The sequence below is a fragment of the Ornithorhynchus anatinus genome, chromosome X5, assembly GCF_004115215.2.
Source record: "Ornithorhynchus anatinus isolate Pmale09 chromosome X5, mOrnAna1.pri.v4, whole genome shotgun sequence".
NCBI lineage: Eukaryota > Metazoa > Chordata > Mammalia > Monotremata > Ornithorhynchidae > Ornithorhynchus > Ornithorhynchus anatinus.
In genome coordinates this window covers 2,391,544-2,418,620 of record NC_041753.1, presented here as the reverse complement: position 1 = coordinate 2,418,620, position 27,077 = coordinate 2,391,544, and the positions used below count along the sequence as shown (strand labels likewise).

Here is a 27,077-nt window from a genome sequence, read left to right as displayed (position 1 = left end):
GTGTTCCCCACCTCCCTTTACAGCTCCCCATGGAAACCCCTCTCCTACAGAACCCAATCCCCGACCAATCCCCACCTTCCCAAACATGTCACCCCAACAGATTAACAAAATTAGCATGTGTTTAGCCGATTTATTTCACTTATTAATCTTGTTAATACAATCTGTGTTTACCACTCTTCCCCATGAAAATCTCAGTTTTTTGAGGGTAGGCATAGTGACTGTAATTCTCATCGTATGCTCCCAAACACTTCCTCCAACGCTCTGTGCACATCTATTCTCAGTCGGGTGAGCTCAATGCAGTAGGGGCTCAGGGATGGAGTCCCCCATCAGAAATAAGGGATGAGCCTCAGTTCTGAGAATTTGGGGTGAGAATGCGCAGGGAGGAGTTGATTGGAGCTCTGCTGGTCTGGTCTGTGTAGCACCATTCACATTCTCTCATCCCACCCATCCTATTCCCGCTGGGGCACGGAGAGCAGCGACAGTGTCGACGGGTATGAGGCATCACACACTGAGAAGCAGTGTGCCCTAATCGATACAACCTGAGCCTGGGGATCAGAAGGCCCTGATTTCTAATTCAGCCTCTCTCACTTGTCTGCTCTGTCACCTTTGGCAAGTCACTTCATTTCTCTGTGCCTCACTTACCTCTTCTATAAAATGGAGATTAATAATAATCATCATCATAATGGAACTTATTAAGCACTTACTTTGTGCCAAGCACTGTTCTAAGCACTGGGGTATACACAAGGTAATCAGGGTAGACTCGTTCCCCATCCCACGTGGTGCTTACGCTCTTAATCATCACTTTACAGATGAGGTAACTGAGGCACAGAGAAGTGACTTGACTAAATTCTCACAGCAGACAAGTGGCAGAGCCGGGATCAGAACCCATGACCTTCTGACTCTCAGACCCGTGCCTTAGCCACTACACCATGCTGCTTCTCAAGAGTCCCACGTGGGACAGAATTTGTGCCCAACCCATTTTGATTGTATCCACACCACTGCTTAGTACAATGCCTGGAACATTGTAAGAGCTTAACAAATACCATAACTATTAGCTTAGTGGAAAGAGCACGGGCTTGGGAGTCAGAGGTCGTGGGTTCTAATCCAGGCTCCGCCACTTGCCAGTGGTGTGACTTTGGGCAAGTCACTTAAATTCTTTGTGCCTCGGTTACCTCATCCATAAAATGGGGATTAAGATCTTTGGCTCCACGTGGGACAACCTGATTACCTTGTACCTACCCCTGCACTTAAAACAGTGCTTGGCACATAGTAAACACTTAACAAATGCCATCATTATTATTATTCTGGTAAATTCAAGGTGAGGCCCGTAACCACATTAGCCAGCTCCACACTGAGCCAGGAACAGAACCCAATCCCACACGAATGTTCAAAAAGAATTGCCATAAACCAGGAGAATCTGGAGTCTATCACAACTGTGCGGTGGAGGCGACCTGCCCCTCTGCCCTCCGAGTTCGGGGTCCGGTGGAGGAGTAAGGAGCAGAAGGGTCAGTGGCACTTGTAAAACCCCACTGAGGTTCCAGAGTGGCAGCAGCTGCTTTACTGCCCCCAGCCCCACCCTCAGCAGGGACACTTCCCCAGTAGCAGCAACAGTAGCAGAGACCCCTCCTAGGCTGGGCCTGCTCTGGGGGAGCAGAGGAGGAGGCGGGGACACAGCAGCTGCATACCTGGGAGGGGAAGGAGCGCTACAGGGTGCAGAGGGCAGGGGCCGGGAGGCTCCCTAAGGGGCAGGAGGGACCCCCGGGCCGGGCTGGGGGGCGAGCAATGGGGCATCGGCCCCAGGGGGGGGATCCCCATCTCCAGTGGCTGAGGCTGGTCCCTCCCCTGGGGGGCTCACTGGAGTCTCCTGAGCGGGGGCAGGCACAGGGTTTTCCCCAGCCCCACCAGGCACAGGGCAGATGGTCAGGGATTCATCGGTGTAATAAAGGCGGAAGAAAGGTCGGAGGGTCCCAGAGAAGGCAGCGCGGGGGAAAGTGTAGATGTGGGATCCGTCGGTGCCACTGTAGAAGGAGACGTCTCCGGCCTCGTAGTCCAGGTAAACCACCACCCGGCTGGGGGAGGTGGTCGGGGGGAGAGGGACGTGAGGAGAGGTGAGCGCAGAGTATTCATCATGATCTTTCTTCACGGCCCAGAATCCATTCGCAGGTGACTCCCAGATCTCCCCTTTTCTCCTCACATTTTCCCTACAAACCCCCAGATACCAGCGAGTCGCTTCTCCCACCTCCACCTCCCAGCAATGTCTCCCGGAGGTGAAGCTCTCGCGGCCCAGCACACAGTCAGAACCAGTGAATCTCTCCGGGTTGTTGGGCAGGTCCTGCCGTGTGTCTCCCGCTGTCACCCGTTTCCGATCCTCAGACAGGACGAGATAGCGATACGCCGTGTCGGGATCGAGAGTGACGTTGGCTGCGGACAGAGTGTGTGGGTGAGCGTTGGGGGCTCGGGGCAGAGGAGACCCCGGGCCGGGCCAGGCCAGGGCGGAGCCCGGGAGGGCTGCCCGGAGAGGGCGGGTCCGGAGCCGTGACCCCCGCCCCGCGGGCCCCCCGGCTACCGCCGCACACTGTGTCCCCCACGGGCCCCGCCCCGAGGCTCCGCCCCGCCCCCCGGACGAGACGGCGGTGACGTCATCACGCTCCGCCCCGTCCCCAGGGCTCAGGCACCAGCTGCCCCCCATCTCCGGCGGGGAGTCCCCCGCCCCTGCCTGGGGCTTCACCTCCCCTCTGTTCCCCCTACTCCAGTCCAGCCATTCCGGGAGGCTCCTGGAGCTCCGACAGCAGCAGGGGGGTAGGGGGGGCAGGAAGAAGAGGAGGAATATATATATATATAATTCATTTATTTCTATTGATGCCTGTCTACCCCTCTAGACTGTGAGGACGTTGTGTGCAGGAAATGTCTGTTCATCGTTGTTATTGTTCTCTCCCAAGCGCTTAGTACGGTGCTCTGCATACAGTAACCACTCAGTACATACCACTGACTGACTGAGTGACTGAGAAAGAGGAGGAGAAGGTAGCAGAGGCCACTGGCAACAGGCCTGGATCTGGTTCTCAGGGATGGAGTCAGGAAGGGCCAGGACCCCCGAGGGTGGGAGGGACCTAAGATCTCAGAGAATGTCAGGGTCACTTACCCATGTGCAACTGGCCCCTGCTCCACTCTGCAAGAGAACAGAGAGGAGACGTCACTGGGCTGATGCAGCAGATGCAAACCCCAACAGGAGAAAACCGACAGAAATGAAAGAAACACAGAACTTACTGAGCTCCATCTGGAGTTTCCCTGAAAAGGAAAAGAATTAATATTAATTTAAAAGAAATATTAAAATAACTCAGGGACACGCCAGAAGGGGGAGAAGTCGGGGTGGGCTGGGAGGGGATGTGATGGGGTCAGAGGAGTCTACTTCTGGTACATAGAGCAGGGAATGACCCAGTGGACAGAATCCCAACTGCCAAGAGGATGGATCTGGAATGGTGACCACTGTCACTGAAATCTCCAGGAAGAGCCAGTTGGTTATCATCAATCAATCATGCAATTAATGGTATTTACTGAGTGCTTTCTGTGTGCGGAGCACTATACTAAGTGCTTCAGGGAATAAAGTACAACAGAGTTCCTTGCCCACAAGGAGCTTACAGCCTAGGGGGGAGACAGCCATTAATATAAATAAATAAATTAAGATGAAGTGGTCTCCCTGGCCCAGGCACTACACTCAGGATACGGATATACAAACACATTCACACAGACACACACACACAAACACACCCCCATCAATTTACTGTTATCAGATAACATCTCCCACTGCTCAGATCTCAAGGCTCCTCTGGGATTGTGGTTGCACTGGGGAACTGGACAGCAGGACGGGACTGGGGCAGGAAATGGATCGGGAGAGCTGAGCTTAAGTCTGAATGGAGGAGTTGAGGAAGGGGTCTCTACTCCTTATTGTCTCCCCACCTCCATCAATGACAGTCGTTGCAAACACAGGGTTAGCTGGTTTCTTCTCTGGGAAAAACAGAATGTCAGGTTGGGAGTCATTTGAGGGGTTGGGCCTGTGGCCTGGTCTCCCCTCCGACCAGTCAGCTGGGAGCTCAGAACTCTGACCTATCTGCCCTCCAATCCCATGCTGTCCTCCTATCTTTCCCTGCAGTAATGGGGTGTACGGGAACATTCTTGTTCCTTTACCTTTGTCCCTGGGGTGTTTCCAGATGAGATAAAGACCCCCAGCGATGAGCAGTCCCAGCACAGGGAGGGTCACACCCAGGGTCACCATCAAGGATAAAGCCGTAGGGAAGAGGGGAGCTGAAATTCACAAAAATACCTTCAGAGGGAAACATGGAACAATTCCAGCCATTAACTTTCCTCCGGGGGATTGACAGCCCCACGAGAAGGACTCTAGCTGCATCTCTGCTGCAAGCCACATTGAGAGCCAGATACAAGGGCAGGGGCTCCAGGACTCCCCTTCTTTCTGCATGGCATGAGGGGATGGGGGCTGGGAGCCCAGTGTTTTGGGGGCACAGAGTCACCATGGGGAAGGACAAAGGGCAAAATATTTCACTGGCCAGGCTGGGCTCGGGTGAGGGGACAATAGGGTCTGGGAGGAGAAGGGGCCTCTACCTGTTTACTTGTTTTGATGTCTGTCTCCCTGCCTCTTGATTGTAAGCCCGTTGTGAGCAGGGATTGTTTCTCTTTATGCTGAACTGAACTTTCCAAGCACTTAGTACAGTGCTTGGCACATAGTAGGCACTCAATAAATATGAATGAAGGACTGAATGAATGATTCTCCAGGGAGAGCGCTGAGTCCTCACTGTGAGATCTCACTCCCCTTCTCTCTTTTCCCAAGCTTTGACCATTTCCTCCAGGGCAGGATTCCCTTGGAACCAGGAAACAGCTGCCTCCCCTTGTGTTCCTGCTCCCTGTCCACCCTGCCGGTGGTTCTCTCTGGGAAGATGCAGAGGGAGGGACAACAGTGCAACACACAGGTTTCCTCACTGTGGTGAGAAGGGCAAGAGGGGAAGGATGGCACTCAGTCTGTTCCTACCTTGGCCTAAACTCCAAATTCCCTCCCAAACTCACTCCACACTTCCATTTTCTGCTTTCCTGACCAGTGCCCCCATTCATGCCTGTGTGCCCTTCAAAACTAAAACTTGTATCTGTGTGTGCATACGTGATAGGATGGTGTGATGTCTACAACTGTTTGCTAAAAATCCACAGTGAAGAAGCATGGCCTAATGGAAAGAACATGAACCTGGGAATCAGAGGACCTGGGTTCAAATTCTGACTTTGTCACCTTGGTTTTTTTCATAGTATTTCTTAAGCACTTACTATGTGCCAGGCACTGTTAAGCAGTGGGATAGGTACAAGATAATTGAGTTGGGCATAATTCCTGTCCCACATAGGGCTCACAGTCTTACCCCATTTTACAGATGGGTAACTCAGACACAGACAAGTTAAATGACTTGTCCAAGGTCACACAGCAGACAAGTGGCACAGCCAAGATTTGAACCCAGGTCTTCCTGACTCATAGACCATGCTGCTTCCTGCTGTCTAAAATGCCTGCTATGGGACCTTGGGCAAATCCCTTAAACTCTATGTGCCTCAGTTACCTCATCTCACTTGATCAATTTTATTAGTTAGGTGCTTACTGTGCACACAGGACCAGACTAAGTCTGGGAGAATACAATACAATGGAGTTTGTAAATGTGATCCCTGCCCTCAAGGATCTTACAATCTAGAGGGGAAAACAGATACTCAAATAAATTTCAAGTAGGGGAAATGGGCAGGGAATGGGGTGAGTATCAAAGTGCTTCAAGAGTAAACACCCAAGTGCACAGGCAATGACAAAAGAAGGGAAAATCTTGGAGAAGACATGAATTTAGTAAGGCTCTGAAGATTGGCAGAGTGGTTGTCTGTGGGTTATAAATGAATAGGGAGTTCCAGTCAGGAGAGAGAAAGTGAGAAAGGAGGCAACAACGAGATAATTGAGATCAAGACACAGTGAGTAGGTGGGCATTGGAGGAGTGAGGTGATTGAGGTGGGTTTTACTGGGGGATTAGCAAGGCTATATAGGAAAGGCATAGTTGATTGACATCCTTAAAGCTGTGAGCTCAGTTGGGACAAGGAGTGGGTCTGAAATGCTTATGCTGTATCTACCACAGGGATTGGTAAAGTGTTTGGCATACAGTAGGCACATAAAAAAACCCCAATTATTGTTATTTATATTACTATTATCACTCCTATTGTCTCCCAAGGCCCTAGCCCAACCAGCCCTGGCCTCACCACACCACACCTCCACCCAACCCTCCCTGATCCCACATTACCAAAGACTAGTCCCCACAGTGATGGAGCATAACCAGACCCAGAGAGGGCTTTGCACCCAGCCCTAACAGATTGGATTAAGTACAACCGGAAGCTAGTCCTTCCCTGACCCTGCACAGCTTCTGTGTTAGAAGAAAGCCAAGCAATAGAAAACATAAATGTCTCCAGAGCAAATGTCTCCAGGTGAGAGGGGGATGTCTGCACAGAGCCACATCTTAGCCCCAAGCTGCTTGGAATCAAAGAAATCCAGTCCAGAAACAGACCCAGGAGGGACTGACCCATGGAAAATGTTCCATGGAATTGCTGCTGTGGACATTACTGCCTGTGGAACAGCAGGGGGTTGGGGACAGTAGGAAAGGACTCTTTACAGAAGGAAAGGACCCTGTAGAGTCCTAGAGGAGAAGGGGATGCTGGGTAGGGGCAGACGGTCTAGAAGGCTGCCTCAGACTGAGAGAGTAGCATGCACCACTGGTCACAATGAAAAAACAGCCACTCACCAACCACCTGCACCTCCAGAGGGGCTTCTTCATACTCTTGGCCATCATAAAAAGAGCAGCGAAACTTTCCCTCATCAGAGTCTCTGACACTGTGTATTCTCACAGCCATATTCCCATAATCCATGGCATCTCTCACCAACTCCGTTCTCCCTTGATACTCCTCCATCTGGTCTCCAAACTGATCCTTTCCATTATCGTACAGGTGGACAATGTTAGAAACCTGGGATCGGAACCACCTTATCTGCATGTATTCAGCAGGCATCTTGGGGTCGAGGTAACAGGGTAACTCAGCAACTTCTCCTTCCAAGGCCAGGATGGGCTCATCAGGCCCTATCACAACAAACTGAGCTGGAACAAAGGGAAACAGTAGGAGAGGAGCTGGGACTTGGATATAATAATGTTGGTATTTGTTAAGTGCTTACTATGTGCAGAGCACTGTTCTAAGCGCTGGGGCAGATACAGGGTCATCAGGTTGTCCCACGTGAGGCTCACAGTTAATCCCCATTTTACAGATGAGGGAACTGAGGCACAGAGAAGTGAAGTGACTTGCCCACGGTCACACAGCTGACAAGTGGCAGAGCCGGGAGTCGAACTCATGACCTGTGACTCCGAAGTCCAGGCTCTTTCCACTGAGCCACGCTGCTTCCCTATCAGTTGGATATCAGTTGGAGGGGGAAAACAATACCCCAAAAGGGAAGGGCAGAGCTGCCCCTCATCCACCATCTGAAGGCCCCAAGAATAACCTGAGCTGACAGTAGACACACAGTCCCCTCGGCTCTTATCTTAGAGAAGCAGCGTGGCTCAGTGAAAACAGCTTGGGCTTGGGAGTCATAGGTCATAGGTTCTAATCCCAGCTTTGCCGCTTGTCAGCTGTGTGACCTTGGGCAAGTCTCTTCTCTTCTCTGTGCCTCAGTGACCTCCTCTGTAAAATGGGGATGAAGACTGTGAGCCCTACATGGGACAACCTAATCACCTTGTATCTTCCCCAGCGCTTAGAACAGTGCTTGGCACTTACTAAGTGCTTAACAAATACCAACTTTTTTTATCTCTGGAGAGAAGCATTCAGACTGGGGGGACACAGGGGATTTTGTTCCTCTTCTGAAACATAACTATGGGGCAGTGAACTGGAAAAGAAACTCCTACCTGAGCCGAGTGTGACCAGCTGGAGGAGGAGGAGGTGGTGGAGGCATCTGGATGTGAAAGATTCTGGGAAATCCTCCATCGTCTTCATCACTGGGGCCTTAGAGAGACAATAATGGCTCAATCAACACCTGTTCCTCACTATGAAAGAGCCAGGAAGGGGAAGGAACACAGGCCACATGACAGGGAAAACTCCTAGACCTGACTTCAGTACAAGGGCAGCATCTTGTCTCATATGTCACCAACTGTTCTCTACCAAATTTCTGCCCCCAGGTGCCCAGATACCAGTCCCCAACACTCCTGGCCTCCGCCAGACCATGCACAGCTTCTGTCCCTCCGGTTGAGTCAAGGAAACAACCTAGATCTGCTCTTTGCTCCGACATGGGCTTCAGGATCTGGCCTCTGGACAGTAGGCTGGCATCTTCTGGGCATTCACAGTTGCAGGACACTGATCTTAGAGTTGGTGGTTTGATAACAGTGGTCAAGGGTCAGCTGGAGCTTTGGGACAATGTCTTTATCTCCATCTAGTATTTTCAGAGTCAGGGCAGGGATTAAGGACACTTGAAGGACTGAGTTGTGGTCCAGGGTCCTCAGAGGGTCCCAGCCCCAAGTGGTCTCCGGGGCACGGTTCTTAACAGAAAGGTACGACTTCTCCCTGCCCCCACACGTCACTGTAGATGTGAAGGTAGAAAAGGGTGTGGACTGGATTTTGTTCTACACTCCTCACCACACCCTGTTATTGGGAGGAATAATAATGGCTGTGGGAGGAGACTATGAAGTCCCTGTATCCTCTCCCATACCCAATGGGACCTGTGTGAACCCTGTGGTGGGAACTAGTTCCCCACTCTGAAGACCCTCATGTCCCTCCCAGGTTCTCGGCAGCCAGGACAGACCCCAGCTGGGCAGGGAGTAGAGGAGCCAAGGTCCCTGGGGGTATATGGATTTTCCTGGATGACAGAGGCAGGGTTGTGGATTGGGGAGGGGCACCAACCACCATCCCTATTCTGTGAATGTTTGATTTGAGGGCCTGGTTCCCTCACTCCTTCCACCTCCCCTCTGCCCCTGCTCCCCAGGAGAATTAGGCAGGCTGGAGGGGGTGGAGGGAGGGAGCAGGAGGACAGATCCTCTAACAATTTCACCATATGCCTTAATCCCATACCTTCCTAGAAGAGGGATGTTCAGGGCTTCTTTCTCTCTCTCTGCCCTGGAGGCGAGGGTGTCACTGGGTGAGGCAATGATGGGGTAATGGTCTTGATGCAGGAACTAGAAGGTGGGGATAAAGCCCAAACCCCCTATGGTTTCTCCTGACACTCAGATGTTGCTAACCCAAACTGGGGAGAGGAAGGGGATGACCAGATCTAATTTCCAAACTTTGCCCCTCCCTCCTTCCCCAAACCCATGTAAAGACAGGATGATGTGGGCAGGGTCAGGGGAGAGTGGACAGGGAAGAAAGGGAAGGGTCCAGAATCCCTAAAAACATGCTACTATCTGCTGTAGCCCCTGCACATATTCACTGAGAGCCCAAAAAATGAAAACAGTAATAATGACAATGAAAATAATAGTAGTAATAACGGTGGTATTTCTTAAGCACTTACTATGTGCACTGCGCTAAATAGTGAGATAGTCTAATGGAGAAGATAAGGTATCTTATCCCCATTTTACAAATGAAAAAAATGAGGCCCAGAGAAGAGAAGTGACTTTCCCAAGGCAACATAGCAGGCAAGTGGTAGAACCCAGATTAGACCCCAGGTCTCCTGACTCCCAGACTCAGGCTCTTCCCATGAGGCTACACTGTTCCCAAGGCCAATAGGGACACAGGGAAAGTTCCCCTGGGGCCAGGAAGGCTGTGATGGGGAGAGTCAGGATGATTAAACCCCAAGCTCTGGAGTCTGTCTGCCCAGTGCCTTTCTGAGGTCCAATGTGGGCAACAGTTTCATCAGGATCCCTCATCCATGGGTCCCCTCAGGGCAGCCAAAGTCTCCCCCCCTTCCTCTCTGCCCAAGAGGCTGGTGGTTACAACACAACTTCACACCATGACCTTTCTGCCCTTCTGCCCACCCTGCTTCTCCACAGCTCCCTTTAGGACTGCTGGGCCATATGGACCTGGGGTCTGCATTGCAGTGGGTGGATAGTCCCTCTTTTCTCTCAGCTCCCACCCCGCTCCACTTCCCCCAACCAACTACTACCCTCTGAGAACTGCGGGTGGGAACAGAGGCACAAGGGGATGCTGGACTCCGGCCCCTTTCCACAGCACCCTCCTTCTGCCTGTTGATGATGATGTTATATGTTAAGCGCTTACTATGTGCCAAGCACTATTCTAAGCCCTGGGGTAGATACAAGGGAATCAGGTTGTCCCTCATGGGGATCACAGTCCTAATCCTCATTTTACAGTTGGGGTAACTGAGGCACGAAGAAATTAAGTGACTTGCCCATGGTCACACAGCAGACAAGTGGCGGGGCTGGGACTAGAACCCAGGTCCTCTTACTCCCAAGCCCGTGCTCTTTCCACTAACTCATGCTGCTTCTCCAGCTGCCCTGCTGTCACCCCTGGCCACCCATCTGACCTCCAAAGTCTCCCAAGGTGGAGGAGGAAGCAAGAGCTGGGTCAGCCTAGGTTCTCTGCCTCCAGCTTCTCCAGGCTCAGGATTAGGGTAAGTGAGGAGTTCTGTTAGGGAGGGGAGGCGAGGGACTGCCACCCCTAAGCCATTCAGGGGTCAGGGAATTAGGGTTCGGGGGCCAAATGAAGGTCTTTTCCCCTTTTCTTCTTCCAACTGTTTTCCACCATCCCCCATCTACTCCAACCTTCCCGCTACCCACAGACCTCATGGGGCCAAACCTCCTGGGGGAAATGTGGACCGGGGCTACCGGAACAACCCAACAATTGTGGCCAATGGGAAGTGGAGGAGAGACCTCCTAGACTGTAAGCTCACTGTGGGCAGGGAATATGTCTACAAACTGTGTCATACTGTACTTTCCCAAGTGCTCAGTGCAGTGCTCAACTCACAGTAAGCACTTAATAAATACAATTGATTGACTGATTGATTGATTGATTGATTGATTGATTAGGGAGTTTGGGGTGTTCAGGCTGTCCCCTCTGCCCCCTTCCTTTGGTCACCCCCACCCACCCCACTCCTACTGGACATCCCTTGGATACCAGCGTGGTTCAGTGGAAAGAGTGCAGGCTTGGGAGTCAGAGGTCGTGGGTTCTAATCCCGGATCCGCCGCTTGTCAGCTGTGTGACTTTGGAGGACTCACTTAGCTTTTCTGTGCCTCATTTCCCTCATCTGTAAAATGGGGATTAAGACTGTGAGCCCCACATGGGACAATCTGATCCCCTTGTATCACCCCCCTCCCCAGCGCTTAGAACAGTGCTTGGCACATAGTAAACGCTTAACAAATGCCATCATTATTATTATTATCATAATTATCATTATTACCCCATCCCCCCTCCAATTTCCAAGACAGTTACCCCAAAACTCAGTTCCAGCCCCCAAAAGCAGGGTTCCCCCAAGCTCACCAGCCCGACTTCTCCCTAGACCATTACAGCCAGCAGCCCCAGCAGCAGGACAGATTCTTCATTGTTTGCTAGTACCCAGGCTCACCTCACCAGGAACTGATGTAGGATCCTTCTGTAGGATCAGTACCAGGAATTGACGCAGATGAACGCCACCCTCCAATAGAAACGCAGCATTTGTAGGTCTCATCAGTCACTGGGCAGAACCCCTCAGAGACGGTTAAAAGAGTGAAAGGGAAACTGATTAATAGAATGGCGGCTTGTGAGCTGAGTTTGCATGTCTCTTAGCCCGCAGTAGTGCCCCTGGATCTCCCGGGAGGATTCACCTCCTGCAAGCAGAACTCCACAAACTCTCCAGGACTCTCCACAAACTCTCTGACAAAAGGAATCCATATTTGGTGACAAACACTACCACAATCTTGGCCAAAGACTGCTGCCATCTGTTCTTTTCATCTCAGAAGTACCGACATTGCCTCCCCTTCTAGACTATAAACTCCCTGTGGGCAGGGAGTGTGTCTATTAACTCTACTATACTGTACTCTCCTAGGCACTTAGCAGGGTGCTCTGCGCACGGTAAGTGCTTAATAAATTTGATTGATTGGAGGAAGGGAGGTGAGGAAGAGATGGCAAAGGAATAAGGAAATTTTAGCTTTTGTCTTTAGGAATGTTTACAATACATATTAATTTCACCATCTGAGATTCTGGGTTGGAATAATAATACACTGAAGTTGTATTGCATTTCCATTTTTAAAGCACTTTTACATCATGGATCTCAATCGTAGTAACTGTGAAATTCGTTAAGGTCTTACAACTTGTCGCGTACTGTCCTAAGCCTGGGGGTTGATAGAAGATAATCAGACTGCTGGACACAGTCCTTTCTCCTAACGGAGCTCAGTCTTGGTGGGAGGGAAAAATAGGTTTTTCACCCTCATTTTACAAAAGAAGAAACTGAGGTAAGAGTAATTAAGTGACGTGCTCAAAATCACACAGCAGGTAAGAGGCAGAGCTGGGGTTAGAACCCAGATCCTCTGCTCTCTTGATCCCATCCACCTCTCCAAAAGCATCTCTCCCCACCTAGCCCCCGTCCTCTCTTCCCACTCTGGATGATCAGGTCACCGCTCTCAACTCCACCCTCTCTACTCATCTCAACTCTCTCACCCCCCTTTCCCTCCGCCACTCTCGCTCCACTAACCCACAGCCCTGGGTCACTGCCTCTGTCCACCTCCTACCCTCCTATGCTCGAGCTGCTGAGTGCTGCTGGCAAAGGTCCAAGCACCAAGCCGACCTTATCCATTTCAAATTTATCCTTTCCTGCATTAATTCTGCCCTCTCCTCCGCCAGGCAAAACTTCTTTTCCTCCCTCATTGACACCCATGCCCGTCACCCCCGCCAATTGTTCCGGACCTTTAACTCTCTCCTTAGGCCCCCTGTTCCTCACCCTCCCCCATCCCTCACCCTCAATGATCCGGCCACCTACTTCATCACAAAAATTAACACAATCAGGTCTGAGCTCCCAAAGTCACCCCTCCCCCTCCTGCCTCCACCTCCCAACCCTCTCCCTTACTTTCCCATCCTTCCCTGCAGTATCCTCAGAGGAGATCTCCTCTCTCCTCGCAAGTGCCATCCCCTCCACCTGTGCCTTGGACCCCATTCCCACTCACCTTATGAAAACCATCGCCCCTGCCCTCCCCTCCTTAACTTCTACCTTTAACCACTCTCTCTCCAATGGCTTCTTCCCCTCTGCCTTAAAACATGCCCATGTCTCCCCCATTCTAAAAAAACCCTCTCTCGACCCCACTTCCCCTTCCAGTTATCGCCCTATCTCCCTACTACTCTTCCTTTCCAAGATCCTAGAACGAGTCGCCTACACTCGCTGCTTAGAATTCCTTAACTCCCATTCTCTCCTGGACTCCCTCCAATCTGGCTTTCGTCCCCTCCACTCTACCGAGACTGCTGTCTCTAAGGTCACCCATGACCTCCTTCTTGCCAAATCCAATGGCTCCTACTCTATCCTAATCCTCCTTGATCTCTCAGCTGCCTTTGACACTGTCGACCATCCCCTTCTCCTCCACGCCTTATCTCACCTTGGCTTCACGGACTCCATCCTCTCCTGGTTCTCCTCTTATCTCTCTGGCGGTCATTCTTGGTCTCCTTCGTGGGCTCCTCCTCCCCTTCCCATCCTCTAACTGTTGGGGTTCCTCAAGGGTCAGTTCTTGGCCCTCCTCTGTTCTCCATATACACTCACTCCCTCGATGAACTCATTCGCTCTCACGGCTTCAACTATCATCTCTATGCAGATGACACACAGATCTACATCTCTGCCCCTGTCCTCTCCCCCTCCCTTCAGGCTCGTATCTCCTCCTGCCTCCAAGACGTGTCTACCTGGATGTCTGCCCGCCACCTAAAACTCAACATGACCAAAACTGAGCTCCTTATCTTCTCTCCCAAGCCCTGTCCTCTCCCTGACTTCCTTATCACCGTGGATGGCGCGACCATCCTTCCCGTCTCTCAGGCCCGCAACCTCGGTGTCATCTTTGACTCGGCTCTCTCATTCACCCCACACATCCAATCCATCACCAACACCTGCCGTTCTCACCTTTGTAATATCACCAAGATCTGCCCTTTCCTCTCCACCCAAACGGCTATCTTACTGTTACAGGCTCTCATAATATCCCGGCTAGACTACTGTGTCAGCCTGCTCTCTGACCTCCCTTCCTCCTGTCTCTTCCCGCTCCAGTCTGTTCTTCACTCCACTGACCGGCTCATCTTCCTGCAGAAACGCTCTGGGCATGTCACTCCCCTTCTTAAAAACCTTCAGTGGTTGCCTATCAACCTCTGCACAAAACAAAAACTTCTCACTCTAGGCTTCAAGGCTCTCCATCACCTTGCCCCCTCCTACCTCTCCTCCCTTATCTCTTTCCACTGCCCACCCCACACGCTCCGCTCCTCTGTCGCCCACCTCCTCCCCGTCCCACGTTCTCGCCTATCCCGCCATCGACCCCTTGGCCACGTCCTCCCGCAGTCCTGGAATGCCCTCCCTCCTCACCTCCGCCAAACTAATTCTCTTCCCCTCTTCAAAACCCTACTTAAAGCTCACCTCCTCCAGGAGGCCTTGCCAGACTGAGCTCCTCTTTTTCCTCTGCTCCCTCTATCCCCCACTTCACCTCTCTGCAGCTAAACCCTTTTTTTCCCCTTTCCCTCTGCTCCTCCCCCTCTCCCTTCCCATCCCCTCAGCACTGTACTCGTCCACTCAACTGTATATATTTTCATTACCCTATTTATTTTGTTAATGAGATGTGCATCACCTTGATTCTATTTATTTGCTATTGTCTTAATAAGATGTTCATCCCCTTGAGTCTATTTATTGCTATTCTTCTTGTCTGTCTGTCTCTCCCGATTAGACTGTAAGCCCGTCATAGGTCAGGGACTGTCTCTATCTGTTGCCGATTTGTACATTCCAAGCGCTTAGTACAGTGCTCTGTACATAATAAGCGCTCAATAAATACTATTGAATGAATGAATGAATGAATGAATGAATGACACCCAGGCCTATGCTCTTTCTCCTAGGCTGTACTGCTTCTCATGTTGTACTTACTACATCCCTAGGAGGAAGAAAGAGAGATAGGGGTGATTATTCCTATTTTGCAGATGAGGAAACTGAGGTAGAGTGGTAAAATGACTCACCTGAAGACACACAGTGGGCCAGTGACAGACCTGGGACTAGGACTAGGTTCTCCTGAATCCCAGGGCCGTGCTCTGACATCTAGACCACACTGCTTCCAGTTGTGTGTGGCTCTTGCATCTGAAGAGACTGTTAAGTAGTGGGAACTCTGCTGGAGTTTGGTTGCTTTTCTTGAAGAACCGAGATTTGCTGAAACGGGAAAAACCAGAGATAATTTAAAATAATTTGAGACATCTCCCAAAATGTAGCAGTTAATGACTAATAGATGAAGATTCGTAAACAGTAACAGTTAGTAACTCATCATTAAATAATGATTCCTGGTAAACATTGCACAGAGAAGTTAAGTGTCTTACCCAAGGTCACACAGCAGTCCAATGACAGATCTGGGATTAGAACCCAGGTCCTCTGACTCCCAGACCCAAGCTCTTTCCGCTACATCACACTGCTTCCTTCTCACCTTCTCGGTATTGTCAACCACTCACGCTTGCACTCTTCATTCCTCACAAGCCAACCTTGTTACTACTCCTTCCTCTCACCTCTCACAAGACACGTTCAAAACACTGAGCCTGTGTTCCCCACCACCCTTTACAGCTCCCCATGAAAACCCCTCTCCTACAAAACCCAATCCCCAACCAATCTCCACCTCCTCAAACATGTCACCCCAACAGATTAGCACAATTAGCACATGTGTGTAGCTGATTTATTTCACTTATTAATCCTGTTAATATAATCTGTGTTTACCACTTGTCCCCATGAAAATGCCAATTTCTTGAGGTCAGGCACTATGATTATAACTCTCATCGTATGCTCCCAAGCACTTCCTCCAGTGCTCTGTGCACAATTCCATTCTCAGTCGAGGGTGCTGAATGCAGTAGGTGGTCAAGGATGGATTCTTCCATCAGAAATAACAGATGAGCCTCAGGTAACTCCAAGATCTCCCGTTTTCTCCTCACATTTTCCCTACAAACCCCTGGATACCAGTTATTTTCATCTCCCACCTCCACCTCCCAGCAATGTCTCCCGGAGGTGAATCTCTCACGGCCCATCACACTGATAGAACCAGTGAATCTCCTCGGGTTGACGGGTAGTTTCTGCAGTTTGTCGCCCACTGTCATCCGTTTCCGATCCTCAGACAGGACGAGTCCGAGATGAGCCGTGTCGGGATCGAGAGTGACATTGGCGGCGGACAGAGTGTGCGCGTGAGCGTTGGGGGCTCAGGGCAGAGGAGACCCCGGGGCCGGAACAGGACAGGCCGGAGCCCGGGAGGGCTGCCCGGAGCGGGCGGCAGTGACAGAGAAGCCACCCCTGACTGGTCCCCCACAGCGATGGAGCGTAACCAGACCCAGACAGGGCTTTGCCCCATCCAGAGTAGAACTGGGTCCTGCCCCAACCCTGCACAGCCCTCGAGTCAGGAGAGGCCCCAACATTAAGCAGCATGGTGTAGTAGGTAAAGCATGGGTCTAAGAGTCAGAAGGTCATGGGTTCTAATCCCAGCTCCACCACTTTGCTGTGGGACCCTAGGCCAGTCAATTCACTTCTCTATGCCTCAGTTACCTCATCCATAAAATAGAGATTGAGAGTGTGAACCCCACAGAGGACAGGGACTGTGTCCAACTTGATTTGCCTGTATCCACCCCAGCACTTAGTAAAGGGCTTGGCACGTAGTAAGTGCTTAACAAATACCATCATCAATATCATCATCATAAAAGCTTCCTGGGAAAATCCTGTAGAGTAGGTGGGGGTGGGGTGGGGTGGGGGCGGTGTCCTGTCCTGAGCCTCATTTTAGCACCAAGCTATTCAGAATCACAGGAATCCAGTCCAGAAACAAACCAGGAAGAGACTGACCCATGGAAAATGTTCTATGGAAACACTGAATCAGGCAGTGCTGCCTGTGCACCAGCAGGAGGATGATGGCAGCAAGGCTAGGACCATGGTCAAGAGGAGTGGACATTGGAGAACCCTGAAGCTGTAAGGGATTCTGGGTAAGGACAGGGCTATCTGTGAGGCTAAGAAAGATGAAGAGAGAAAAATCCTCCACTGGTCACAATGAAAAATTGGCCACTCACCAACCACATGCAGCTCCAGAGGGGCTTTATCTTCATGAAAGACAGAAAGAGCAGTAATATTTTCCCTCATCAGAGAGTCTGACATTGAGTATTATTACAGCCACACTCCCATAATCAATGGCATCTGTCACCAACACTGTCCTCCCTCTATACTCCTCCATCTGCTCTCCAAACAGCTTCTCTCCATTCTCATACAAGTGCACGACGTTAGAGGGCTGGGATAGGAATCATCTCACTCCCATGTCCTCAGAGCTCTTCTTAGTGTTCAGGTGACAGGGCATCTCAGCAACTCCCTCCTCCAAGGCCAGGTTGAGCTCAGCAGGTCCAATCACAGAAAACTGAGCTGTAACAAAGGGAGACAGGAGCTGCAGCTGGAGTTCTGGTGGGAGGGGTAGTCCTGTTACTAGGGGAAAGGCAGATATGCCCCTATCCATCCTCTGAAGGCCCTAGAGTTTCTGCTCTCCTTCTATTCTCCATCTAAACCCACTCCCTTGGAGAACTCATTCTCTCCCATGGATTCAACTACCATATCCATGAAGATGATTCCCAAATCTCCATCTCCAAACCTGATCTCTCTCCACTTGTCTGCAATCTCACATTTCCTTCTGCCTTCAAGAAATCTCTACTTGGGTTTCCTGCAGATACCTCAAATTTAACATGTCCAAAACAGAACACCTTTTTTCCCACCTAAACCCTGTCTACTCCCTTACTTAAACAACACCACCATCCTCCCTGCCTCACAAACCCATAACCTTTGCATTAACCTGAACATATCCTTTCATTCCACACACATATTCAGGCTGTCACCAACTCCTGTTGGTTCAACCTTTGAAACATTTCTAAAATCCACCTTTCCTCTACACCCAACCTGCTCCTACAGAAACGCTCAGGGCATATTACTCCCCTCCTTAAAAACCTCCAGTGTTTGCCTATCAACCTCCACATGAAACAAAAACTCTTCATTCTTGACTTCAAAGCTCTCCATCACCTTGCACCCTCCTACCTCACCTCCCTTCTCTCTTTCTACTGCCCACCCCATACACTCCACTTCTCTGCCACTCATGAACAGACATAAACAGATATAAACAGACATTCATTCATTCAATAGTATTTATTGAGTGCTTATTATGTGCAGAGCACTGGACTAAGCACTTGGAAGGTACAATTCGGCAACAGATAAAGACAATCCCTGCCTAATGACGGGCTCACAGTCTAATCCTTTTCAGTTCCAGTACACTGTAAAGCATGGGTATTGACCGTATTTATGGAGAGCACTGAACTGGGAGCTTGGGGAACATTCTAGTTCAGTAGAGGAGGCAGTAAACATAAATCTTCTTTTAGAACCTAAAATTGAAGCAGCATGGCCTAGTGGATAGAGCACAGGATTGGGTGTCAGAAAGACCTGGGTTCTAATCCCAGCTCCGCATAGTGTCTGCAATGTGATCCTGGGCAAATCATTTAACTTCTCTGTGCCTCCCTCAGTGCCTCATCTGTAACTTGGAAATTAAGACTGTGAACCCCATGTGAGACAGAAACTCTGTCCAACTCGATTTGTTTGTATACATCCCAGAATTTATTACAGTGTCTGGCATATCATAAGTGCTTAAAAATTACCATTATTATAGTTACTAATAATAATAATAACAAAATAAGGAAATATAGCAGTGCTTAGAGGAGACAGTGAAGCCTCCACTATTCTTCGCACTACAGGGAGAAGGACATAAAACAGTCTCATTATTCAGGCACTATATCCCATGATCCCCCATTCCCCTGCTCCTTACTGCTCCAGCAAATCAGCCCTTTTCTCCATGTTCAGTCATGGCACTGAGTCCACATCCAACAGTTCTTGTCCTACCACTGATCTGTTTTCCCATCTGCCATCTTTATCCATATTTCTAGCTTTAGTAAAGCCCGAGTAGCACAGTACATGCTGAATATTGTTGGTAATAATACTGATATTCAATCTAATTTGATCCTTATCTGACATTCATCTACAAAATCCACCATCTAGAATATTTGGTTTGGGGTTTTTGTTGTTGTTGTTGGGCCAGGGAGTGGGGGGAGTTGAGTGACGGTTTTTCTGCTGATGAAGTAACCTTTCTGATGCCCCTTAAACACCAGGGGTGTGTCTTGGATTCATTCATTCATTCAATCATATGCATTGAGCCCTTACTCTATGCAGAGCACTGTACTAAGTACTTGGAAAGTGCAATTCGGAAACAGAGACAATCCCTACCCAACAACAGGCTCACAGTCTAGAAGGGCGAGACAGACAACAAAACAAAACAAGTGGACAGGCATGAGTCCCCTTTATATGCAGGTTGCTCTAAAATGCCCTTGTATTTTTTTAATAGTATTTGTTAAGCACTTCTTATGTACTAGGGCTGGGGTAGAGAGAAGCTAATCAGGTTAGTCACAATGTGACCTTGAGCAAATCACTTATCTGTGCCTCAGTTCTGTCACCTGTAAAATAGGGATTAATAATGTGGGTCCTATGTGGGACATGGACTCTGTCCAACCTGATTAGCCTGTATCTACCCCAGTGCTTAGTACCTGGCACATAGTAAGTGCTTAAATACCATTTTTTTTAAAAGGCACAATTCATGTCCCACACAGGGCTCACAGTCTTAATCCCTATTTTATCAATGAGGTATCTGAGGCAGAGAAAAGTTAAGTGACTTTTCCAAGGTCACATAGCAGACAGGTGGAAGAGCCAGGATTAGAACCCAGGTCCTTCTGAAGCCCAGGCCTGTGCTCTATCCTATAGGCCATGCTGCTTCTCTGATCCATGGGGCTGGGTCAATTTTGAAATACTCTCATCTCCCAAAAGCAGATTAACATTTAGATAAAAGGGAAGTCTTTTTAAATATGATACAATGTAGGCTTCATGTGTACATAATAGACATAAGTCCTGATCCAGACAAATCTCTCCATCCCCAGTTATAGGCTTAACCATCTCATCCACCTGGAAGAGCATGAGAATGGAGGCATCTGTCTGCAGTGCGTGTCGGCTAGATGGTACCCAGAGCCACAGGTGCAGTGGAAAGATGCCAAGGAAAGATAATCCCGTCCCTGTCTGAGTCCCACCCCCATGATGGAGGTAGCCTGTTTAGTGTGGTAGCATCTATGATTGTCCAAGATGACTCTGTGAGTACTGTGTCCTGTTCCCCCTGGAACCCCCGCATTGACCAAAAGAAGAAGTCGGCAATTTCAAAGCAGGTTGGTGTTGCTCTGGGAAATGGAGATTTCCAGGGGAAAAGTCCTGACCAGTGTAGACCCAGCCCAGGGATGGTGAAGGGGAAGCAGACTTGCCTTGAATCCAAGTGGATTCTGTATTGGCAGGAACATGCCAAGTATAGTAGGTCTGAAATTAAGGAGAGGAAATTCAAACCAAGAACAAGGCCCTTCCCTTCTTCCCCAGTCCATGAATGGAGAAGGGGAAAAGGGATCTGGGAACCTTGGCATATAGTGACTGAAAAATAGACTATTTTGTCTTCCTCTCCCTGGAAGAACAGTGGAGACTTCACTGTCTCTTCTAGGGACCCTCAGGATTGGTGGGAGTAGAAACACAGAATGGACCTGAAACCCCCTCCCAGAAGCCTCTCTCCACCTCCCCACACACTCAGATAAACTCTAACCATCCCATCAATTTATCCCTGAATGTGACAATTTATGAATTTCTTTTCAGGTCTCTTCTTTCCAAAACTAGTCTCTGTATGATAGCTACAATTGTGATGACCCCAATTCTGGGAGTTTTAATTTGTTGCTCTTCAGTAAATTGTATTTCATACTCCTATGACTAATAAGTAATAATAATAATTAATTATTGTGGTATTTGTTAAGTGCTTACTATGTGCTAGACACTGTACTAACCACTGGGGTGGATATAAACAAAGCAAGTTGGATACAGTCCCTGTCCCTGTGAGGTTCCAACTCTCAACCCCCATTTTACAGATGAGGTAACTGAGGCTCACAGAAGTGAATTGACTTGCTCAAAGTCCCAGAGAGACAAGTGGCAGAGCTGGGATCAGAGTCCATGACCTTCTGACTTCCAGGCCAGTGCTCTATCCACTACACCATGCTGCTGTATTGACCATGACACCAAGCGACTCATTTTCCTTTTCCCCATCTACAAGCAACACTGAAAATAAGCGACACTGGTTAAGTGGATTGAGTTGAGTTTATTGCCTGGGTCCCTGAAGACCTCACACATACCAAGAAACAGTTATAAATATTCCCTTTTGAGGGATGAATAATCATTCCAAGTCAGGATTCCATAAATCCAGCTTGTGATAAGAATATGCAAAAGATCTTCAGTCAAATTATTTAATTAATCTTTAATAGGTAGTACTTAACTCATTCTATAAAAATCCTTGGAATGTGAAAGGGGAGTGTGCCCTTCTCCCTATCAGTGGGCACTGTCCAAGATATTTTCCCTACTCACCTAACAGATTTTTCTCTCTCAACAAAATGTTTTTTTTATTCTCTCCTCCCTTTTTTAGTGGGATTTGTTAAGCACTCGCTATGTGCCAGGTGCTATACTAAGCATGAGGGGAGATACAAGCTAATCAAATTGGACACCTTCTATGTTCATTCATTCATTCAATCATATTTATTGACCACTTACTGTGTACAAAGCACTGTACTAAGTGCTTAGGAGAGTACTAAATAACCCTAATCACATGCTTTCCCTACCACAACAAGCTTACAGTCTAGAGGGGGAGACAGGCATTAAAATAAATAAATAAATTACAGATATTTACATACATGCTGTGGGGCTGGGAGGGGAGGATGAATAAAGGGAGCAAGTCACCCTGTCAAAATCCCTCCAAGCTCCACAGCACTTATATACGTATCTGTCATTCATTTATTTATATTTATGTCTGTGTCCCCCTCTAAACTGTAAGCTCATTATAGGCAGGGAATGTGTCTGTTTATTGATGCATTATCCTCTCCCAAGTTCTTAGTACAATGTTCTGCACTCAGTAAGCACTCAATAAATATGATTGACTGACTGACTGACCTTCTGTATTCTTGGCCTGGGATGTCTATCTAGAAGTTTCAGTTGTAGGGACAATGTCCCATCCATGCTTGCAAGTTCCACTTTGCTAGCTCGGGCAGGCACAAGATAGCATTTTTTATTCTTTATTGTATTCAATCAATCAATGGGATTTATTGAGCACTTACTGTGTGCAGAGAACTATACTAAGCACTTGAGAGAGTACAGTATAACAGATTAATTAGTCAGTCAATCAGTCAGGTTTACTGAGTAGTCACTGTGTGCAGAGCACTCTATAAAGCACTTGGGAAAGTACAATATAACATTAAACAGACACATTCTTTGCCCACAATGAGCTTACATTCTAGAAGGGAAGGAAAGCATTAATATTAATAAATACATTACATATATGTGCATAAGTGTTTTGGGATTGGGAGGGGGGATGAATAAAGGGAGCAAGTCAGGACAACAGAGAAGGGAGTGGGAGAAGAGGAAAAGAGCGGTTAGTCAGGGAAGGCATTGTCTGTTAGAGGAGGGAGGGCAATCCAGGCCAGAGGCTGGGAGTGAGCGAGAGGTCAGCAGTAAGATAGATGAGATCAAGGTACAATGAGAAGGTTAGCATTGGAGAAGTAAAGTGTGTGGGCTGGGTTATAGAAGGAGAGTAGTGAGGTGAGGTAGGAGCAGGCAAGGTGATTGGGTGTTTTAAAGCCAATGGTGAGAAGTTTCTCTTTGATGTGGAGGTGGATGGACAAACACTAGAGATTCTTGGGGAGAGGGGAAAAATGGCCTGAACAGTTTTGCAGAAAAATGATCCATACGGCAGAGTGAAATATGGATTGGAATAGGAAGAGATAGGAGGCAAGGAGGTAAGCAAGGAAACTGATACAGTAATCAAAGCAGGATGGGATAAGTGATTGGTTTAACAGGGTAGCAGTTTGGATGGAGTGGAAAGGGTTGATTTAGTAATGTTATGAAGGGAAAACCAGCAGGATTTAGTGATGAACTGAATATCTTAGTTGAATGAGAGAAGGAAGTCAAGGATAACACCAAGATTACAGGCTGGTGACATAAGAAGGATGGTGGAGCTGCCTACAGTGATGGGAAAGTAGAGGGAAGGACAGGGTTTGGGGGGGAAGATAAGTTCTCTTATAGACATGTTAAGTTTGAGGTGATGGGAGGACATTCCAAGTAGAAATGTCTTGAAGACAGGAGGAAATGCAAGACCTGCAGAGTGGAAAAGAGATCAGGGCTGGAGGTGTAGATTTGGATATCATCCACAAAAAGGTGGTAGTTGAAGCCATGTGAGCAAATGAGTTCTCCAAGAGAGTGGTTGTGGATGGAGAATAGAAGGGGACCTTGAGGGATACCCACAGTTAGGGCTTGGGAGGCAGAGGAGAAGTTCATAAAAGAGACTGAAAATGTGTGGCCAAAGAGACAGGAGGAGAACCAGTAGAGGTCAGTATCAGTGAAGCCAAGGTTGGATAATGTTTCCAGGAGAAGGGGGTAATCAACAGTTTCGAAGGCAGCTGAGAGGCCAAGGAGGATTAGAATGAAGTAAAGGCCATTAGATTTGGCAAGAAGGAGATCCTTTGTGACCTTTGAGAGGGATGTTTCTGTGGCGTGAAGGGGATGGAAGCCAGGTGGTCAAGGAAAGAATTGGAAGAGAAATTGAGACAGCAGGTGTAGACAGTTTGCTCAAGGAGTTTGGGGAGGAAAGTTAGGAGAGATATAGGTTAATAACTGGAGGGAGCCAAGGAAGAATTTTTTTATCATAGGGGAGATATGGGTGTGTTTGAAAGCATTTGGGGTGAAACCATTGGAGAGAGAAGAATTGAAGATGGCAGTTAGGGAGGAAAGGAGGGAAGAGGCAAGTATTTTGATAAATTGGGAAGGAATGGGGTTGGATGTGCAGATTGAAGGGGTAGATTTTGAGTGAAGGTAGGAGATCTCCTCTAAAGATACTGCTGGGAAAGATGGAAGAGTTGAAAAAGGGGCAGAAGGGAGGATTTAGAAGGGCAGGGCAAGGGAGATTTAGGAATATCATTCCTGATAGTGTCAATTTTCTCTATAAAGAAGGTGGCCAGGTCATTAGGGACAAAGGATAGGAGAGGTTGGGGGACAGGGGTTTTGAGGAGGGAGTTACACATCTGGAACAACTGGCAAGGGTGGTAGGCATGGGTGTCAATAAGGATGGAGAAATGATTTCTCCAGGCAGTGGAGAGGGCAGTGTTAAAGCACACAAGGATAAACCTGAACTGGACCAAGTCAGCCTGATATTTAGATTTCCGCCAGCAGCACTCTGCAGCTAGTGTACCAGAAAGCCAACTGTACAGGTGATCCAGGACTGTGGGTTAGTGGTACAACATCAGTGAAGGGATAGGAGAGTGAGTGAACTGTGTTCAGGAGAGAAGGTGGAGTTGAGAGCTTCAGTTTGATCATGAAGGGAAGGTAGTTTGGATATGAAGGCTAAATGGGGCATGATGACTTGAGAAAATTGGATGGGTCAAAAGATTGGAGGTCTCTGTGGGGGAACAGCGCAGATATGTGGAGAGGACCTATGTGAGAGAGAAGACAGGTGAGGAGAATATGGTCAGGAAGAGGGATTTCAGAGTTGGTGAGGGTACAGACTGTGAAGTGGCTAGAGACGATGAGATCTACAGTGTGTCCAAGTGGTGAGTGGGTGAGGTGGGCTGGAGCAGGAGGAAATGGAGATGAGGAATGATAGAAAGTGGCAGTAGAAGGGTCATCAGGAACATCTATGAGGATATTGAAGTCCCCCAGGATCAATGTAGACATGGAGAAAGAGAGAAGGAATGTGAGAAAGGGATCATAATGGTTAAAAAAAGTTGGAGGTGGGACCTGGGGGAAGGTGGGTGACCTTTACTAGAACCTGGAGTGGGTGGTAGAGGTGGATGATATGGGCTTCAAAAGAAAGGAAAGCAAGGAATGGGGGAGGTGGTATGGTGCAAAAGCAGCAATGGGGCACGAGAAGGAAGCCAACACCTCCTCCGTTACTATTATTATTATTATTATTATGGCATTTGTTAAGCGCCTACTATGTGCCAGGCATTGTATGATGCACTGGGGTGGATACAAGAAAATCGGGTTGGACTCAGTCACTGTTTAACGTGGGGCTCACAGTCTCAATCCCCTTTTTCCAGATGAGGAAATTGAGGCCCAGAAAAGTGAAGTACCTTGCCCAAGATCGCACAGCAGACAAATGGCAGAGGCGGGATTAGAACCTATGACCTGATTCCCAAGACCATGCTATATCCACTACTCCATGCTGCTTCTTCCTTCACAGTGAGTCTGGAAGAGTGAGTGAAGATGAAATCCCCTGTGGAGAACACAGCAGGGGAGAGCGTACCTTCTGGGGAGAGCCAGGTTTCAGTGATGGCTAGGAGGAATAGTGGCTGAGTCAGGAACAGTGCAGGGATGAAGGAAAGCTTCCCCATGATGGAGCAGGGCTTGCACAGGCCGCACTTGATTGAGGCTGTTTGGGGGTGGGGGGGATTTCTTAAGGGAGTGGATGGAGTAAGGAGTTGGAAGGGGTTGGATGGGTGTGAGTTGTCAGTGGCCATCTTAGGGGGAGGGGGATGAGGGGTTGCTCAGGGATAGGATGACAGAGTCGAGGTGGGGGAGAGGGGTAGGGATGGTGCAAGGGGTGGGAAGGGATTGGCTGGAAGAGGGGGAAGGGGAGGTGTGGTGGAAGGGGAGGACTGAGATGGGCTGACAGGAGGACTGGTATTGAGAGTTGGTAGACATGTTCCCTGCCCAGAAGAGGTTTTCAGTCTGGTTCATGTGGGGGAATCTGCACTTCACAATGTGCTGTGTCTCTGACTGTCTGCTCACTCTCTGCCCAAAGGGAACATGTCAGGCAGGGATGAGAGAGAGCAAATAGCTGAGCAAACAACCAGTGCTGGAACTGATTCCTCTGAGCAGGTTCTCATCCTTAAGAGTAAGGATTGAGACTTGTCTGTCCTTCCTGACAGAGAACTCCATCATCATCATCATGCTCCTCTCGGGAAAAGATCAGAAAAGCCAAGAACAGCAAAACGAGTAGACTTAGAGTTGTAAGATTAACATGGTAGAAGACCTTTATTAAGCAATCATGAGGAGATCAGAGACTGAAGGGACAGAACCAACTATCCATCAGCACAGAGGAGATATTGATATGACTGACTCTCTAACCGCCAGTGTCAAAACAAAGGGAAAAGGGCAGAAAATCTAGAAGTAGTGTAAACTCCCCCAACCTGAATTCTTCTGGAATAAGGAGAAACAGTCTCAACCCCTGGAGTGGACGTTCTCCTACTGTCAGTTTCTCTCCAGATTCCACTCAGGACCGGCTGACCCCCTAGGGTCTCTCCAGAACTCTCTTCCCAGGGGTTGCTGTCCTGTCAGTGTGCGACTCCCAACTATCACCCTGATGTCCTGTCTGTTCCCCTGTTAACCCCTCCCTTAGCTCAACTGGGGCTTGGGATCCTGCACTTGGTGGGTGGCAGAAATCAGACCCCAATGTCATACTCCCATCCCCCAGTGGGCGAAGGCTCCTCTGAAGGAGTGATTTGACCAGGCAATAGACGGATGGATGAGACCAGAGGAAGGGAGAGCCCAACTCCTGCCCATAACCCTAGCTTGAGGGTCCGGTTGGGGCATTAGCAGCAGCAATGAAGGGCGTAGCAATACGAACAGGGACCACAGCATCATATTATCCCTCACCACCACTGCCCCCAACAGGGACTCTCCCCTGGCAGCAGCAGGAGGCAAATAGCAGCCCCCAGCCTGGGCCTGACCAGTGGAGGAGCAGAGGAACCAGACACACAGGCAGCTGCAGTCCAGGGAGTGGACAGAGAGCTGCAGGGGC

At 49.0% G+C, this 27,077-nt stretch overlaps 1 protein-coding gene and 1 long non-coding RNA gene across 5 annotated transcripts; one reads left to right on the top strand and one right to left on the bottom strand.

The window, feature by feature from the left end:
- Positions 1 to 1,234: 1,234 nt before the first annotated feature.
- LOC103167750 (butyrophilin subfamily 1 member A1-like) lies at positions 1,235 to 11,755 on the bottom strand. 4 transcript variants are annotated; one of them, XM_029055254.2, is made up of 7 exons: positions 11,555 to 11,755; positions 7,956 to 8,052; positions 6,813 to 7,160; positions 4,183 to 4,299; positions 3,265 to 3,285; positions 3,140 to 3,166; positions 1,235 to 2,421 (listed from the first exon to the last, which is right to left on the bottom strand). In XM_029055254.2, exons 1-7 carry the CDS (start codon positions 11,654 to 11,656, stop codon positions 1,739 to 1,741), a joined length of 1,395 nt encoding a protein of 464 aa, XP_028911087.1. In that variant the 5' UTR covers positions 11,657 to 11,755; the 3' UTR covers positions 1,235 to 1,738. The 4 variants fall into 4 exon arrangements, with proteins under 4 accessions (XP_028911087.1, XP_028911088.1, XP_028911089.1 ...); XM_029055255.1 differs by having other exon boundaries at positions 11,470 to 11,555; XM_029055256.2 differs by lacking the exon at positions 11,555 to 11,755 and adding an exon at positions 9,112 to 9,653.
- Positions 11,756 to 11,792: 37 nt separating this feature from the next.
- LOC114808014 lies at positions 11,793 to 25,404 on the top strand. Its single transcript, XR_003755988.2, has 3 exons — positions 11,793 to 12,039; positions 20,155 to 20,433; positions 25,375 to 25,404. It is a non-coding gene; the product is annotated as an uncharacterized LOC114808014 (long non-coding RNA).
- The last annotated feature ends 1,673 nt before the right edge of the window (positions 25,405 to 27,077 follow it).